The following is an 18,901-nucleotide window of genomic DNA, read 5'->3' as shown; positions in this document are numbered from 1 at the left end:
AGTGGGTCTGGGGTTTCTTTTTAGGGGGAAGGAGACACGTTGGGAGAAACGCTACAGGAATGAGTTGCAGAGCAGACCTGAAATATGCATTTCTCCTTCTTTCATTTGATATATTATGCTACTTGTTTTGTCTTCTCTAAAGTTGAATATTATCATCTAAAATAGAGTTTCCAAATGGTTGCCTACAGTTTCACTTCCCACTCCAAGACATAGTTTGGTCTATAAAATGTTAAAAAGTAAAAATGCAACATTAAAAAATATTACATTCCACATAAAAATAAGGATTTTGGGTTTCTCTTAAACATACCTGGCCACAATGAAGCCACGATGCTGCGTGAGACTAATCAGCAGAGCTGGGCAGCGGCTGTCCCTTTGAAGCAGGACATGTTCCCTCTTGTAGGGTACCAGCCCCCACAATTGAATGAATCTGTGGGGCAGTTGTGTAATTGAGGGTGAGATTAAAAAGCCATCGGACAAGATGAGGCAGGCAAGTGCTCACCTCCACGACCACCATGACTTCAGGAGCCAGGTCCGCACACTGAACGAGAATGTATTTCCAAGGCTTATGTACACTCGGGGGCATGCAAGCACCCCTAAGTACAGGTAACCACGTATAGAACAAAGTGGGCTGTACCCTAGCCCTAAAGGACCCTGAGTTCTTAGGAGGAGTAGCTTAATACCAGTGCCGGGTGGTGCTCATGGTAGTGCTCATGGTGGTGCTCATGGTGGTGCTCATGGTGGTGCTCATGGTGGTGCTCATGGTGGTGCTCATGGTGGTGGCGGCGGTGGTGGCGGCGGCGGTGGCATTGGTGGTGGCGGCGGCAGGTAAGGGGAGTGGCTGTCTTCAGAGCCTAGAGAGAAATAGCAATTGCTGCTCCGGTAGTGAAAGCTTCAGGCTAGACAGCAATCAGACATGGGCTTGCAAGAGGTAACTTTAAGGCAGCTCTATTATGGGAGGAGATAGGGGAATAATATTAATTATGAGAATGATTGGGAATCACCTCTAACACACAAGGGTGAAGGCTTCCTCCAGCCCACAAACCCAGCTTGCCAGGCTGCTTAATAGATGAGAGTAAAGGATTCATCTGCATACACTCTCTTCCCATTATCTGCTTCCCACACCCTCTGACCTCTCTCATCATCCACAGCCCACATTACTTACAAGTCTAATTGTCCCATTGATGTATTTAGCTTTGTTTTGGTAGAGAAAATTTTTCTTTTTTTTGTTTTTCCATGATACCAGTACTAATTAAAGACCCCAGGCAGTGCTGTTGGGTAAATGTTGGACTACTAACTACTGATTGGCAATGGAAACTCCCAAGCCACTTCATGAAAGATGAGGCTATCTGATTCCATAAAAGCATAAAGCCTTGAAAACTCCATGTGGGATCACTATGAGTTGAAATAACCTTGACAATAGTGGATGGTAATCACTAGAATATCTCAGTTAGAAGGCTAAACTTTGCCCAGCCCAACGCCCTCACATTCCTTGTATTGCACTGCGTGTAGACCTGGCTAGTTCTGCCTTATGGGAGCCGAGTTATTAAATACTCAGCAATAGGGAAACTGGAAACCCTACAAATCAGGCATTTATTTTTATTTTTCCAGAGATCCAGTTTACCAGCTCACCATTTACTTGTAAGAATTTGAATTTAGTATATCTGAGCTACAATACTTATTCTTCATTGATTAATGATATTAATATAATCTGATAAATATGCCATAGATATTTTGACTAATTTATACCGTTAGTAAAAATGTTGAGTAAGACAGTCATAATAACCAAAAGCCAAAATCAAGAATACCAAAAATAAACCCACAGCCATCAAGCCAATTCCAACTCCTAGTGAGCCAGAGACTACATCTTTACTGAAGCAGAGGCCTAGTGTTTCAGCAGCTAGTGGATTTGAACAGCCAGCCTTGTATCTAGCAACCCAGCCTCTAGCCCACAGGGCCACCAGGACTCCTTCTATAGCTTAGTACCCAAAGCACTGCCATTGGTGTTTGAGCCAGTTGATTCTGGCTCGAAGTGACTATAAAGGACAGAGTAGAACTGCAGGGTTCCAGGATTGTACATCTTTACAGGTTAGTTCTTGCCTTTAGTAGCCCAAGGCCTCCCCACTACACCAGCAGGCTGCTGCAGTGGTGTCGTAGTATCCAACCAGATATCTTTACACACACGCTCGCCTGACTGCTCAGAGGTTCTCTGTGATATTGCTGTGCTTCTCTTCTTCCCAGCGATGGCATCCACCCGCTCCCGTCATGCGTATGAACATCTACACACACCCGATCCAGGAGTTCACATCCTTGCTGTAGGAATTTAAGCCATTAGATTTGGGGTTATATGTTCTCAACAATTTAATTATGTTTAAAATCTGGATAGTGAAGTAACTGATATTACAACAAAATTGCATTGAGAAGGTAATGGGATTGAATTTATACACAAGTTGACACTCAATTAAAATTTCCATATATCCGGTGAGCTAGCCAGTTCTTGGCCAGAAAACAAGAGCAAATGCCTTCCCCCTAAGCTGATCACTTCAAAACCAGCATAATTTACAATAAAGCCAAAGCAGGATGCAGTAGACCAACTAAAACGTGTGCGCGGCTTACCCCATACAGATCAAAAGTAAGAAATGGACTGAAGAGCACCGTGGGTATTTCTTACTTAAATTCTTCCATTTATGACTGTCACTGAAGGATAAAAAATCACACATTAAAATCTCCTCCGTGAGTTCCTGTCCGAAACCAAGAGCTCCCTGGGACTTGTTCAGCTAAAAGCCACAACAGACTAGTAATGCAGTGATGTAATCTTGGCTTTGTGTCATTAATATTCAACCGAAAGCAATCACAACCACAACCACCACAACAGAACAACAATTTTTTTCCTCCAGAGACAGGCTGCCAACAATATTGTTCGGGGTGGGTTTTTATTTGGATCACTTCCAAACAGTTCGCATGCCTTCACAGTAACACATCATGCTTGCTTACATTTTTTCCCCCTGAATTCCAAAGTTTTCTCCTTTTCCTAGCATTCTGTTTTTCTTTTAAGGTCTCAGATATGTTTGTCAAACTAAGCAGCTCCACCACAAAATTAGGATGTATCTTGCAGAGTGCATTCATTTTACTTTTTGCATATTTTTCCCGAGGTCATGTCAAGGTTAGTTTGAATTCCCTCCTACATTAAGACTTCTTTCACAGCTATTTAGCTCGGCAGCCTACTCCCCGCTGGGGTCTGCCCCTTGGGCACGTCAAAGCTTCAGACCTGACAAATCACACACAGATGAAGCTGTACAGTTTTTTAAACAGTTTCATCAGTAACTTTTTTTTCCCTCTTTCTGTTTCAGGATTCTCCTTCATGTTCTCCCCCCACCCTCCCCCTGCGTTGTCGTTTTGGGAATGTTGATTCCTGTTGGAGACAGTGTGGTATTTTTTCAGAGTTACAAGCTAGCAAGACCCTTTATTTGAAAGTAATTGGGATTTTAAAGTAATTGTGCTAATTGCCTTTGAGGCCCCAGCCTAGAGAGCTCCAGCCCATTCCTGACTGCACAACTGAACTGGAATGGCATCATGGCAATCTTTGTGTAGCAGGCGACTCGGGTTGGAAAGGTGACTATATCACGGTGCCTCCTGGAATGGGGGGACTGTGAGCCATCCCAGCGCGACCAGTTTAGCGTGTATTATGAGTTGAGCCTGGAAACACTTCTCAAATGGAGAGTAATATGCCCTTATCAGTATTTTAGCAAATTGGGAAACTCATGGTGCGACTCCATTTTGGGTTTAATTGATGGAGTGAGGACAGTGTGTTTGCTAATGAGGTGTTAGCAAACAGTGTTCCCTCATTACTGGCTGGAGAAGATCGGAGTTTTCAAAGCAGCTTTAGAGGATGAGAAATCCTAACTGACCAAAACTTGCTAGATCAACTGAAGAATGGCTGTCATGTGGTGTAACTATTGTTGAACCATCATTCTGGCAATATCAGGTGACCAGATTATGCATCCTCACACCTGCACTCGAATATAGGTATTTTCTTTTGTACACCATAGGTGTTTTGTTACCTGTTTATTCAGGACAAGCGATACCTCAAGATCTTAACTGCCGACTAAGCAGAAAACTTAGACCTGGGGGGGGGGGCGGATACTGGAAGATTCTCTCCTCCTCCATCCCCCTTGACAGTGAGCTCAGGATGAAAACACCCAGGCAGGGTTCTATACAAGACTGGCTGCTTGGACGAAACTAATTAAAGACAGGTCTAAAGAGAACAAAGCAAAGGGGATCAGAGGAATGACACTGTGTCAGGATGTTTGTTGTTTGGGCCACTGTGTTTCCATTTTTGCAATTCTACTTCACGCAAACGCTGCATTCTGAAAGTGCCCACCTTTTTGCCATAACTCCACATTTGCATTATTTTTGCAATAAGATATGTGTCAACAGGCAAACAGCTTGAAGAAATCATTTCAGCATTGGCGCATTAACGCATGATGGTGCAAAGAAAGGCTTGCGCTTTTCACGCAGTGCATTTCAGTCTTCAATTAATGTGCAAGCACTACAGCGCCTACGCAGCTTCTCTTGCCTAGTGGTGCACCATTTATCATTGCAGTTTTACATTGACCTTGACACCCACTTCATTAGAATAAAGATTGTCTACCATTTAGGTTACATTGTTCCTCTGCACAGAGACCCCATGCAAATTTCTGTTCAGATAGAAGAGCTGGGAGGCTGTCAGGGGTCATCTGCATTAAATGATGGCGGCTATTTTCCAACTGCTTCTTTTCATCCTGCTCAATGCAGCCTAGGAGGATCAATCAAGTCCTCTGGCTGAAACAGTGGGACTGCTGGGAATATAACTGTTTTGGGTAGGAGTGGATCTGCCCTAAACAGTATTAAATATTTAATATAAACTCATTAAAGGCCATGCAAAAGCTTCAGAAAGATAGAAAATGCACAGGAAAAAACTACAAGAGGCTGGAAAACCTTTTTATAAAATAACTAGACTAAAGATGATCAATTTCCCAATTTTAGAGGCTATGATCAGAGTAGTTCTTGAACTTCGTGAGTTTCTACCCTAGGAAACTTTGTTTCCCTCCCTTGACATATATAGACAAGGGGTTGGATGGGTCATCTTGGTGCTGCTTACAGCTTTTTAGTTACTAGTGTGTATTATTATTATTTCCGTTCTATACCAATGAGTTCTGTGCTAGCTCTATTTATTAACAAAGCCTTAGGTATTTGTTATGTGAAAGAACTGGTTGGGGAAATAAGTTGCCAGGTCTCCTACTTAAGTTTCTGAGTGATATAATTGGAATTAAATTATTAATGGGAGATACTTTAAAAAAGATTGTTTTATGATCTTCTATTAGGGAATTTGCAATTCATTTTAATATTTGTAGTTTGATTTATATTAAAGATAATGCAATCTATGTCCAATTAACAATACATGGCCAATGTAATGTGATTTCCAGATCATGCAAATGGAATAAGCTGGAAAAGGTGGGGGCGAGGGGGGGGCGCAATTCTTAACCTCAGATGTAATTTGCTGTGCTAGTTCTGGCAATTTTAAATGACATTGCACTTTTTAATTTTTCCAAAGGCTCAGCAGCAAATTTATCCCAATCAAGAAAGCCTATTATTAATTTACAAGGACAATTGTAGGAGTCTTTATAATTTCTTTGTGCAATTATTCGCTATAAATCGCTTGTGGTAAAATACCAGGCGTTTGCAAGAAATAACGACTATTATTTGTCTCTGGTTCGAGCCCTCTCCTCCAATACAGAGCACCTTCCCCAATCCTGGGCGCTCTTGGCTTGGTGTGAAAGCTCACCCGCAGTGGGTGTGAGCGGATGCTGGTGTTCTCAAAGGGGAGCAGCACCAGAGCTGCTGGGAAGGCGAGCCTGGTCTCTCGCGGATTCCTGCACTGACTGTAGAGCTGAGCTGTGGGCCCTGGGCTTTGTATAAAAAGACTCTTTGTTAACCACTGAATGGCATTAGGCATGGCCTTGCTGAGGGGCCACCATGAAGCCTCGCATGAGGAGGGCAAACACTAGCCAGAAAGCACAATGCAAGAGTCATGGACACATCACTGCATTTTTGTGGGGGGACAAGAAGAAATTGCATCTTTTCACACGTAATTTTGCTAGCAGTTGGGTATTTGGTATTTTCCGAGCACATGTTTCCTTGTCACTGAGCTAGGACGGATTTGGTCTTCTCTCTCTCCTGTCTAGCTGGTTAGCTTTCTGTTTTTGCTGCTGCTCTGTCTTGCGTGTGTGGGTCACGCTCGATATCCAGGAGAGAGATGTAAACTTCTCAATATAATAGCGGGATCCGTCTGCTTTTCAAAAACTTTCCTCACATGGACCCAGTTAAAAGTAATAATGGTGCAGGATGTACATAAAGCCTCAAGCCTCGGTGACATAAAGTCTGGCAGACCCCTGTTAGTAATCGAGAAAGCGCTCTGGTTAATTCTTGTTTCTCGTCGCCAAGCCCCGCTCTGCGTCCAGCAATGTCGGGTCTCTTTTCAGCATAACCAACAGAAGCGCCATACAAAAGTCTTACAATGGATGTCTTAATCTCTCTGTGTGCTTTTAGAACATTATTTTGAATTCCATCATGCTGCCTTTTTTCTTCCCTCTTCTGAAGTTTTATTACAACAGCAGAATTCCCAGGGAGCTTTGAGGGCAAGGTTCACATAATACAGCCCTGAAGTTTTGCTTACGTGGGACCCACCCCCAATCCCGGCCATCTTTTGATGGTCTTTCTATTTCAAAAAGATTCACTGGGTAGAGCCTTGCAGCATTAGCTGGAGGTAGTTTGCTTTATATATTTTTTATTTACTAGACAGTGAGCATCAGGATGCTTTCTTTCTCTGACCTCTCAGTGACAAGGCATCTTGTTCTTTAACATTGAGGAGGCAGAAAAAATGCTTGAGTTACTCAATGTGTGCCTTCGATACCAGTTTCAAAATGGCTTATTCTTCTGGTTTCCATGGTGACAATTAACACTGTTTCCAGGCATTGTTCCAGTCTCCATTTGGGCAGAATTTTCGGTGTGATTTTTAACAAAAAAATAAAGAAAAAGAAGAAGAAGAAAAAGAGGAAAGAAAGAAAGAAAAAGGTTTGGGGGCTGTCTGTAGCATAACTGTCAAGAAAGTTATCTCAATCACGTCTTCACGCATTTCTGAGCATATTTCAGAAATCCCTATTTTTTGCTGGCTTTGTCTTAAAACTCATTTTTTTAGCATTTTCTCTTTAAAAAGTAATCACTGAGGGAAAATAGTTTTTAAAAACTTTGTCACTTCTTAGTTAAAACAATGCACTAATGTTTGTGGTTATTTTTAATTCTTTTGAAAGATATGTACATGTATGTATTATGACATTCGCATGTGGCATTTAAGAGTGGGCTGTGTCTTTAATTTAGACCATTCACATATCTATTAGGCAGCTTCATTAGTCAAAATTGAATTGGCCAAGCAAATACACTTAATAATGTAAATATGCCCTTTCAATAGAGTATATTTTATTTTTGGCTAGACAGAGAGGCCCACAGCAGGTGCTGTGGAGAAATTCAATACTGGATGCTTATTTACCTTAACACTCCAGAAAAGCCATCTGACTTTAACTTTGCTAATCTCATTTTTGGCTATTGAAGAGTAGTCTCTGTCACAGCATCCCCAGAGGACAGGACACAATGGGATAGTCTTTGCTCACTTTACTGCTGTGGGGGGAGTGAATATGAAGATTAAATTATCTTCTCACCACAGGATAAAGTAGCCCTACTCGAGAGACCGGTGCAGACCAGACCGAGCTGACACTTGATTCTCGCCCAGCTAATGTTTCTGAAGAGTTGGTGGAGAGAGAAGAGCAAAACCGAGTCATATCCGCAAAAACACACCTCTCCTGACAGTACTGTATGCCCAGCTTTAGACCCTAAATCTCATCAGATTCAACCTCCAGAGTGCTTCCGAAATCAAAATAAATATTTCCACCGTCACTCACCAGTCATTCTGCTGCCTTTCATTCACACACCACACAGCTTTCTGCGGAGCTGGATTCTCTTAGCTCGCATAGTCTGAAGGTTTTGTCCAGCAGTCACATCTTCCATCCTGCTGTTTACATTGCAGGTTACATGGTAACAAAGAGCGAGCCTATATAAGACAAACTTTTTAAATCTAATAATCTTTTATAATAACTGGTGCAGACCATTTGTACCACATTTCACTGAGACGGTTATTTTATTATGTTTAACATTAAATGAATTGCTTTTAACATTCTTATTATTCCAAGACTATCATTTTCATGGTACACATCTAAACTTGTTTTCTTTCTAGACTGATCTGCTACATAGGAGCCAGTCGAAGTCGGGGTAACAAGCTGAGCTATGAACTTGTTACAAGTTCAAATGACAACTGGTCTAGGCTGCTACCAGGTGGCCCAACCAGAGGCAGTCCATTAATTCATGTGGCATAAGGAAAGGGTTTGAATGGGATTCCTTTGCTTGCCTGAAATATTGGCTTTCTTGATCTTATGTCAATGTTTTACAGAATTAATTATGTAAATCTTTGACAGTTACAACATCTTTAGATGGAAATCTGATTACAAAAAGCAGATTGTCCTCCCTTCCAATCATCACGCTGATGAATAAAACACTATATTTCTAGAATACTTGTTGAGTATTGAATCCAGAAAACTCAAGTGGACAGTCTGTTCCCTAAATGTCAGAGTAATGTGGATTTAGTTATTGCCTGCAGCTAGGAAACGCAGTCAGAATTTCCCAAGTATCACATACAAAATTCTGAAATCACTCTAAAGCAACCCTTGATTTTTTTCCTACCATGCATATTCATGCAATTTTGGATACTCTAACACCCTGATCAACATTCATTAATAACATGAAATGCTTTAAATCACCTCATTTAAAACATTTTTGTTCTGTGAGCCACAAATGACTAACATTTGGAGAAGTTTACATAATACAAATGATGTGCATGTTTAGTGTAAATGAGAGATTAAAATATGAAACTAAAAGTATGCAAACATATGCATGCAAATGCTGGAGATCTATTAACTGAAACCGATTTCGCACCTTCTTTTCTTTTAAGCGGCTTTCAACTGTATCTTGGTTTGAGATTTTATATAATATGATATTAATACAATGAAAAAATCACCCACATGTTAGAGCACACTTTGAATTTGTGGATTTGGCCGAGACAAAGCTGTTCTTACTATCTGACAAGAAGGCTTCTCTTAGCTCCTTCAGGGCAAAAGACAATGCTACCAAGGACTTGAGTGACCTCACTTTGTGCCCCAAGGAAAGGAGTTTGGGGATTGCCATCATGTTTTAGAAAGGTGCTAAAAATGGTAAAAGGATTTAATGTTTTTATACCTCATTTTTAAACCTGGTTTTTCTATTCAGAAATGTTCTTATATCTGCATTTAAAATACAGTTCTAAGAACTTATGCCCATTCATCATATAGAACTTTATAACGACGAGGTTACCTAAAGAGAGATATTTGAAGAGAACACCATAGTAACTGTCCTATGAAATGGCACTTACACGATCTCTAACAAAACATCTTGTAGGAGAGGCTCAGCTTGGCAGTTTGTCAGATATAATGTATATTGAGGGAGAGGGTTTTGTAGTCAATTTTGATGTTTGGGGACACGTTATAGTAATCGATAAGGAAGCATAGATGAGTAAACATTGCCAAAGCATTTGCTTTCTTTTTCTCTTTCGATGGACCTCCTCCCCAAGTCCACTCCGGGTTCTTAAGTAAAAGGAAAATGAGAACAGAATATTCCCTGGGGATTCCTTGGGCTTACGGGATAAGAGGGAGGTCACGTCATCTTTCTGGATAAGTGTATTTGTACCATTCAGACTGGTGCTGTGGGGACACCGATGTTTAACTCACCAATATTAAATGAGATTTAAATACATCTTCATCAGAGTTTTTTTTTGTTTGGAACAATTTAAAGATCTAATATGCTGGGAAACTTTGGTTTACAAAGGCACAAATCTTCATCAACCCACTGACATATTCTGATGTTTACGTACGGGGGTGTGGTAATAGTGTGCAAGCTGCTTTTGCCGAATCCTCAATGAATCAAGGTGTTAACAGTTAAGTCTGATCCTAAATTTTATTGGAAATAAAAAACTTTCAACACTCTGGGTTCAACGTTTTCTGAGCAGAGTAATGAGGGCTCTTTCTCTCTTCTGGTTCTAGCGATACAGTGTGGAAATGTCCATCAGGCAACCGAAAAAGACCGAGCTGCTTAGTAAGATTGAAGCTTTGAAGAAAGGTGGCGTTTTACTACCAAATGATCTCCTTGAAAAAGTGGATTCAATTAAGAAAAAATGGGAACTGCTTGGGGTATTTGCATTTTTATTACTGTTTGTAGGTTATGTGTACATTTTTTGTGTCGTGAAGTACTCTATCTGTCTGATTTCTAATTTGAGGCACAAATATCTCTCTCTTTCAATTCACTACCTACATTTCAAACAAGCTATTCATGCTGTTATATGGGGGAGACACGGCTTTTCCTCTTCTGTTGATTTTTTTTTTTATTCTGAGCTTGTCTCCTCTCAGATTTTAATAATTTTGGTTCTTTAATACATAAAAAAGTAAGTAATATATGCCATGTATTATGGGTATGCACCCAGTCAACTATAATATAGTATATCTGATATACACTGACTGTCATGCGTGAATGAATGTTAATAGAATTTATTCTGAAGGTACATGCCGGAGACATCCACTGTTTAACTATTTACTGTACCCTTGCGATGAAAAGTGAGGATGTCACTACGCTTTTCATGTCACATGGAAGCAGCCAAAACAAAGATGCAAATTGGACCCAAATCTGAATTGCAGAATTAAGTCAGCCTCTGTTTTGTGCCTCAATTTCCAGCTCACTTTTAACAAAAGCCACCCCCACCCCCACCCCACCACCCCACACACAACAACAAAAAAAGTTTTATGTAATTCATTTCACGCAATGATGGGCTGGGTCTCAGCCAAAGATTGAGATGCAAGATTCTGGCAAAAAGGGACTATCGAGATCCTGTTACCCAGAGACCAGGATGGCACTGCGCAGGAGCCAGGGCTGTCCTTTTGTTGGGAGGCAGCTGAGAGAGAGGTGAAACTATATTTTTTCATCAACTTCCCTCCTAAATTGCCTTCACTTCAAATCAAGGGTAAGCTAAATTTGTCAATTACCTCAGTGCTTCAGTATAAGAGCTTAGTATGGGTGGTGTCAGTTATGAAACATAATTTTGCATGCTTTCCATTTTCCGCCTTTAAATTTTTTCAACCACATAATACTCTAAAAAATATTTTGAATGAACAGCTCTCCATGAACCTTGATGACTTGGAGAAGTGCCAGGGTTCCGTTTATGCCATGTTTAATCTAGGTGATCTTAAAAAAACTGCATTTCAAACCCTTGCTTTCTCATCAAAATGCGGTACACTCTGAAATTGAGCAAAGTAACTTAAAACGTTGAAAGTTTTTTCTTCGACCTCTTCTTACATTACTTTTTCATAGCAATGAGTGGCAGCCACTCTATGAAGCTGCGACTTAATTCAGAAACGACTCTATTGAGAGTGAGCAGTGATCCAACATGGGTGTGTAAAAAACATGCGTGTGTAGTGATATTTTACGAGGTTATATACTAAATAGAGAAGAGCCGTGTCTGCTCAGTAGTTGAAAAGGTGGTCTGTTTGCGTTCTATTCGAGTGTCTCTAATACTAATATGATAAATAACTAATAATAGTCTTCTGGAAATTGTTTAAAATAGACCACACGTGTTGTTTCTTTAGACATTTTAAATCAACACTGTATATATTACCTTTTAATGAAATATTTAATTACTGCGTATGGACCCGCTATCTTAAAAATGGTTGCCATTCTGACAAAAATGTCATTCATATACCACATGCAGAATTTCATCATGATCCTAGATGGAACGTGTAGGGGTAGACGGAGATTTTAACAAAACATGTGCCACACTAGCACCACGAGGCATACTGTTTTAATTGGCATGATTACATTTTAATTGGCATGGAAAAAAAAAATCAAAGACAAGGATTTTAACTTCTAACAATAGTAAAATAGAGGGATATGGTTTTTAATATTACTTTCATCTAAGGTGAGCAGTGTGGAATGGAAATACATTAGAATGAAATGTCAGTGGTGCGTACAGTTTAATCTGTGAAATTTTGTCCCCTGCGCTGCATATGACTCTGTCTCAATTGCATATTAAACAACCCTATCAAGGCAGGCATTGGCATCTGCTGTGCTGACACAAATTGTGAATTAAATGAAATTGATGTCCTCTGTCGTATATTTATGAAGACGGACCATTCTCTGAAGTATTCTGTTTATGAAGAATTTATGATTGCAAACTGTTCCAGAACAAAAAAGTGGCAATAAATTCTTTTTTGTGACCCTACCCTCCAAGGGCATTGGTTTCGCCTCCTGCTGCTACTTTTGCTACAGCATAAAAACAATAGCTAAATCCGGATTCCACTGAGGGGATGCGAATGATCAATATTTACACCATGAAAATACAAGGGTGTTGCCAGGAAAGGCCCCTGTTTTCCCCCTGTCCTGATCCCCTACAGACACGGTTTACAGAACACCACACAGCAGATGAGTCTGTGGATTTCATTTTATTGGGGTTTTAAAGCATATTTTGTATCTTTGATTCATTATCGTAGATGAAGCCTTATAGATCCTCAAAGATAGTGTTTTCAACTAAAACAATCACAGTAATAAGGCCACCCTCAGAACCACCCTCGTGCTGTGTGGCTAGTCTAAGGAGGCTTCAAGCACAGTAGATCAGAAATTATTGTAGCATATATTTTAGAAAGTCCAGCATCCACAAAAGGTACTTGGGAAGTGTGCAATTGAGCAGTTTCCAGGCCAGGTGAAATTAACAGCGCATCGCAGGGACCACCCTTTCCAAACCCCACAGTCATGCAGTTGGGGAAATAACGTCCATAAAACAAAAGCTGAATTTACCACTGCATGCACAATCTACTTGTGGCCTCTTCAGTGTATTGATTAAACTCAAGCTTCTATCTCCTGACAATTTGATACAGGAAGGATTTTACTATAAACTCTCCATTTGAGAATTCAAATGAATTTATATCACTGCTCATCAATGAACTTTTTGGGTCAAATCTCCTTTTGGTTAGAAGAAAGTAAAAGTGGATGAGGTAAACACACACACACACACACACACACACACACTCTGAGAATTTGAATCCCAAATAGATTTACTGTCAGGGATGAGGTGGCAAGGACAGCTGGGCCCATCCGGGTGGTCTTGTTAGCAAGCTTACTACAAAGTGTTTTTTGTTTCCTAAACTAATGGGTGTTTTTTTGTTTTTGTGTTGTCTTGTTGTTGTTGTCTTACTCTGATGCCTTAGAAAACCCTAGGGGAGAAGATCCAGGAGACAATGGCAGGGCACAATGGGTCTAGCCCACGTGACCTGCTCTCCCCGGAAAGCGGAAGCCTGGTGAGGCAGCTGGAGGTCAGGATCAAAGAACTGAAAGCTTGGCTGAGAGACACGGAACTTTTCATCTTCAATTCCTGCCTGAGACGAGAAAAAGAAGGAACAACCAAGGCCGAGAAACAGCTGCAATACTTTCAGGTAATAAAAAAACAATCAAAGTTGATAAAAAGCTTTCTTTATGATAGGGATGAAATATTTATCAAGTACATAAAGTATTAGATCCGTGTATCTATGTATCACTGTGCACTTAAATGTTCCCTTGGATTTATCGACACCCTCTACGTTTCTCATATGCCAGTGTCTCTGTGTGTGGAAAGATGAGCATTAAGCACAGCAAACACACGTTGTACAGGGTCAGTCTTCGCTGCTCCAGTGTTTTGTGCAATGCCTATTTCAGGGAGGACACTGATAAATTAAAATCAAACCAGCACACACTACAGATTGCCGGGGGCCTTAAAAGACAACCCCACCTGTTCTGGAAATACCCTGGCGGAAAAACACTTGCATAAATTGGTTGGATAAAAGCACCTGATTTCATTGAAGGACACGAATGCTAACCAAAGGAAACGTAATCCTCACAAAAGAGAGAATCCACGATTTAGGCGGTAAGAAAGAAAGTAAAAGTCCTTTCCACATGGAATAGTTGTTATTTAGAACCATAGCACCTTCTCCACTCAGGTGCATGCATGTTCACTGGAGGTCCACGATGAAGGAACGTTGCTTTCAGGTTTCCTCCCATTGTTTATACAATGTCTGTCCAAAAGCAGGGTACGTTGAAATATTTCCCCCTCCTATCCAAGCCAGCCTCCTCCTGTCTCAACCCTCCCGTCGATGCAGTGGCTAGTTGAGGTCTCAGTGGGGTGAGCCTAGATGAGATTTTTTCGGGTTATAGAATAGGAATGGTAGCCAGCCTCTCTGGCATGAAAGGTCAAAGAAGAGACAGAGAAAAATGAAAGAAGCTCACTTCTTCTCATGGCCTCCTTGGTCCAGATTTTATTCATCCAATTCTCCGCCCTGCGATCATCCAAAAGTCTGTGAGTGAATGTTCTCCCATAGGTTCTTCTTCCAGCCACCCAGGCTCAGCTTGCTTGTCCACCTAAACAAAGGAGGAGACATCCTTCAATGCAGGTCTGCCATGTTGTTGTTGCTAGGTTCCTTCAAGTCGGTTCGGACTCACAGCAACCTGTGTGCAACAGAACAAACACTCCCGCTCTTAGGCCGTCCTCGCAATTCTCTTTGAGACCATTGTCGTGGCCACTGTGCCGTCCAGCTCACTGAGCACACTCCACTTTGTTGCTGCCCTGCTGCTTTACTAAGCATGATGTCCTTTTCCAGGAACGGGTCCCTCCTGACAACCATGTCCAAAGTATGTGAGACATAGTCTCTCCACTGTTGCATCTAAGGAGCATTCTGACTTCACTTCTTCCAAATCAGAATTGTATATTCATTTGGCAGCCCATGGAGCTTTCAATGTGATTCATCAGCACCGTAATCCAAATGCATCAGTTCTTTGGTCTTCCTTATTCAGCCCTCACCGTTCACGTGCATGCTGAAGCTGAAAATACTGTGGCTTGTGTCTGGAGCATGTCGGCCCTCAAAGGGGCACCCATGCGCGTCAGCGCTTTGAAGAGGTCTTGTGCAGCCGATTTGCCCGATGTAGTACACCATTTGACTTCTCAACTGCTGCTTCCGTGAGCCTTGATGGGGGATTCAAGCCAGATCAAATACTTCACACCAGCCTTTTCTGTTTATCATGAGGTTACCTGTTGGTCCAGTTGTAAGAGTTTTGGTTTTCTTGACATGGAGTTGTAATCCGCACTGAAGACGGCAGTCGCAGATTGTCATGAGCAAATAGTTTGAGTCCTCTTCACTTTCAGCAACCAAGGTTTGACATCTGGATACCAATGGTTGTTGAAAGCCTTTCTCCAATCCCGATGCTTTATCCTTTCTCATGTACTCAAGCTTCGTGGGTTATTTTTTCAGCATGCAGATTGGATAAGTATGGCGATAGACTACAACCTGGATGCACGGCTTTCTGATTTTATATAAGAGTATATAGTATTCTCTTCTTGTCTTCAGATGGACGAAGTACAAGATGCACTCAAGCATTAGCAAAACCAAAATAGACAGAAGACTCATTGAAGCGTTTCAACAAGCTGATGAAGTTCTGGAAGCATTCGCTCCCCTTTGCTAAGAAGTTTTAAAGACAGCTACCTGGCCAACTAACTGGAAGAGACCTGTATTTGTACGCATTCCAAAGAAAGGTGACCCAACAGAATGCAGACATTTCAGACAGCATTGTTAACCTCACACGCAAGTAAAATTTTGCTGAAGATCTTTCAGCAGTGGTAGCATCAGTACATTGACAGGAAGCTCTTGGAAGTTTAAGCCGGATTCAGAAGAGGACATGAAACAAGGGGCATCGCTGCTGAAGTTGCACGGATCTTGGCTCAAAGCAGGAAATAGCAGGAAAAAAATGTTAACTTTAAAATTGTTTCAGATCCTTAGATGGTCCGGATGAGTCCCACGCATCTGATGAAGTTGCAGAAATCCTTCCCAGCCACTAGGGGAATGAGTCACTACACCTAACTCCTTATTTGCTAAGGACACTTTAGTGCTTGAAAAGAATCCTGGGCCACATCTACGACTATATAAATCTAGTTATGGGTATATAATATCTATATTTCTAGATTATATACATATAGCAAAGATAGAAACATATTTGTCGTGTATTTATATATATATATATAAAATATCCTGGACCATATATATCTTGATCTCAATATAGATGGTCCAGGAGAGTGTGTGTGTGTGTGTGTGTGTGTGTGTGTATACACAAGGGGGTAGTCCCTCTCCCCAGTGGACAAAAGCTCTGCTGGGGGAGCTTTTATAGTACACGTTTTCCCCCACAAGGTGAGCATCCAGTCACTGAGTCAGCACACCTAGTGACCTAGTGGGGTCACCTGGGGATGCTCTCTCTGGTGAGAGTGAATTTTTTTGTAAAAGCAGTTTCACTCCAACCTCATGTTTTGGCGTGTGTGTGGTGGCCAATTAAGAGAACAGAATGGGGATGTGAGATTTTGTTTCCTGCTCGGGGAAAAATGCTACAGAAACGGTTGTGATGTTGAACATAAATTACAAGGACAGCGCTATGGGAAAACCTCAAGTGTAAGAGTGGTTTTCTCATTTCAAAAAAAGGTGATATGTCGACTGTTGACAAACTTCATTCTGGACGTCTCTCAACTTCCCAAATAGCCAAAAATGTCAGAACCGATCACAACGAACTACATATAACCCCCTCCCAGAGGGCACGGACAACAGAATAGTGGGTGAAGGGAGACATTGGTCAGTGTAAGACAGGAAAGAATAATAATCATTTATAAATTATCAAGGGTTCATGAGGGAGGGAAGATGGGGGAGGGAGGAGGGAAATCAAGAGCTGATGCCAGGGGCTCAAGTAGAAAGCAAATGTTTTGAAAATGATGATGGCAACAAATGTGCAAATGTGCTCGACACAATGGATAGGATGTATGGATTGTGATAAGAGTTGTATAAGCCCCCAATAAAATGATTTTTTTTTAGAAAAGAAAACATGTCAACAAAATGCATGCACTTATGATTGAAGACTGGGGACAAGGGACCATTGAAGAGATGGGGAAGTTATCTGGACTACTTGGAGTTCAGTTCAGCCAATTTTAATGGACGATTGGGAATGGGAAGGGTCGCTGTGAACGTTGTGTCTCGGGTTCTGACTGACCAGGAAAAAGAGCGTCCAGTGGAAACATGCCGTGCTTTGAAAGAACAGGCCCGAAGCAACCTAGACGTTGTTTTCCCAAGGTCGTTAGTGGTGAGGACGTGGTGCTGTTCTTACAACCCCCGGAGCAAACATCAGTGAAGCCAGTGGAAGATGCCATTGTTACCTGGCACCCCGAAAGCTAGAAAGTGCTCATCAAGTGAAATCAAAGATCAAGAGAATGCTCATTTGCTTTTGAGATGTGAGGGGGAGAGTGCATTTGGAGCTCCAAAATGATCACAGAACAGTGTGAGACATAAAAGGCCTGATTTGTGGCGGATGGGGGGCTAGTTTTGCCACCGCAACACACCGGCTCATGCTGCCATCTCAGTGTGTCAGCGTTTGGCAAAAAAACAAACAAACAAAAACAACAACAACAAAAAACCCAGCATGCCTCTCTTGCCCCACACCCCTCTCCTCACCTGACCTCACTCTGTGCAACTTCTTTTTGTTTCTGTGAATGACATGAGGGACATGAAAGGACAGTGATTTGACAAAGTAGAAGAGGTGAAGAAAAAAAGGGAGGTGCTGTCAGCCATCCAAACAGATGAGTTTGAAAAACGATTCTAAGAATGAAATCATAGATTTGACAAATGTATTAAGTCTAATTGAGAGTATTTTGAAGGTGATAAGGTTGTTTTGTTAAAAAAAATGTAAATACATAGCTTTGAAAAAAATGTTCTGTTTTGGGGGTATCACCTCACATTGTCTTTTAAGCTTTCATTTTTCTTTAATATTTTGATGCTGAGATTAACTCCTGCTGTTGACTGTGACTGTATATGTGTATTTTGACAGCTATATGATGTTCCCTTGTGGGAACATTCCCATTATGATAAAAGCACCCGATTGAGCAACCACATGAGGCTGCGTTATTATCCTGAGTTTGTAGAGCAGGGAAGCAGGCACAGGAAGGTTAAGGCTCGTGGAGCCAAGGTTACGTGGGAGTGGTAGCACATGGGCTCAAATGCAGGTCTGTCTGACCCAAAAGCCCGCCCTCTGAGCTACTATACACAATTGTCATTCACTCTTATTTACTGAGTGTCCTATGTCAAAGGACTGAGGCAAAAGGAGGACAGAACCAAGGTTTGTTGTTAATTCATGAAAGGTTCATCGGACACCGCCCTCAACCATTTGGTCAGAATGACAAATAGCTTTAGCTACTGAAGAGCCCAGCAAGTAAACTATTTTTGTTTTTGTGTTGTAGTTTCATACTGTAGCTGTGTGGATTTATGTGCTGACACTGTCATCTGAGGTCGAAACTTTTCAAAGCTGTTGGCATGATGGGGCCCTGGTGACTCTAGTCCTATCTGAAGTTTTTACTTTGAGAATTTGGTCAGAAAAGTTGAGCTCTAGCGTGATAGCATGTTTGTGGTTTTTGTTGTTATTTAAAAGAAAACTTCGGGTGGGCCTCTTGTTAGAAATCCTTGACCTCTTCCTCTGAGCATCTCTCCTGACCAGGTGTTTTCAAGAGTTCTGCACTGTGTACTCTAGACGCTGGCCTGTGATTGATTGAGACTTCTGTGTGTTACGCAGAGGAGCCCTGGTGCCATCGTGGGTCCGAGGTGGGCTGCTAACCACGAGGTCCCCACATCTCTCA

At 41.5% G+C, this 18,901-nt stretch overlaps 1 protein-coding gene across 1 annotated transcript in view; it reads left to right on the top strand.

The window, feature by feature from the left end:
* The first annotated feature begins 13,454 nt into the window (after nt 1-13,454).
* Nucleotides 13,455-18,901, top strand: part of AKAP6 (A-kinase anchoring protein 6) — an 83,666-nt gene continuing 78,219 nt past the window's right edge. The window contains exon 1 of the mRNA XM_075532213.1: nt 13,455-13,649. Coding sequence (XP_075388328.1) covers nt 13,455-13,649 — 195 coding nt within the window. The remainder of the gene's footprint in view (nt 13,650-18,901) is intronic.

This window comes from Tenrec ecaudatus, chromosome 14 (genome assembly GCF_050624435.1).
Source record: "Tenrec ecaudatus isolate mTenEca1 chromosome 14, mTenEca1.hap1, whole genome shotgun sequence".
Lineage (NCBI taxonomy): Eukaryota > Metazoa > Chordata > Mammalia > Afrosoricida > Tenrecidae > Tenrec > Tenrec ecaudatus.
The sequence above is the reverse complement of the archived record's forward strand: the minus strand, read 5'-3'. Positions and strand labels throughout refer to the sequence as shown.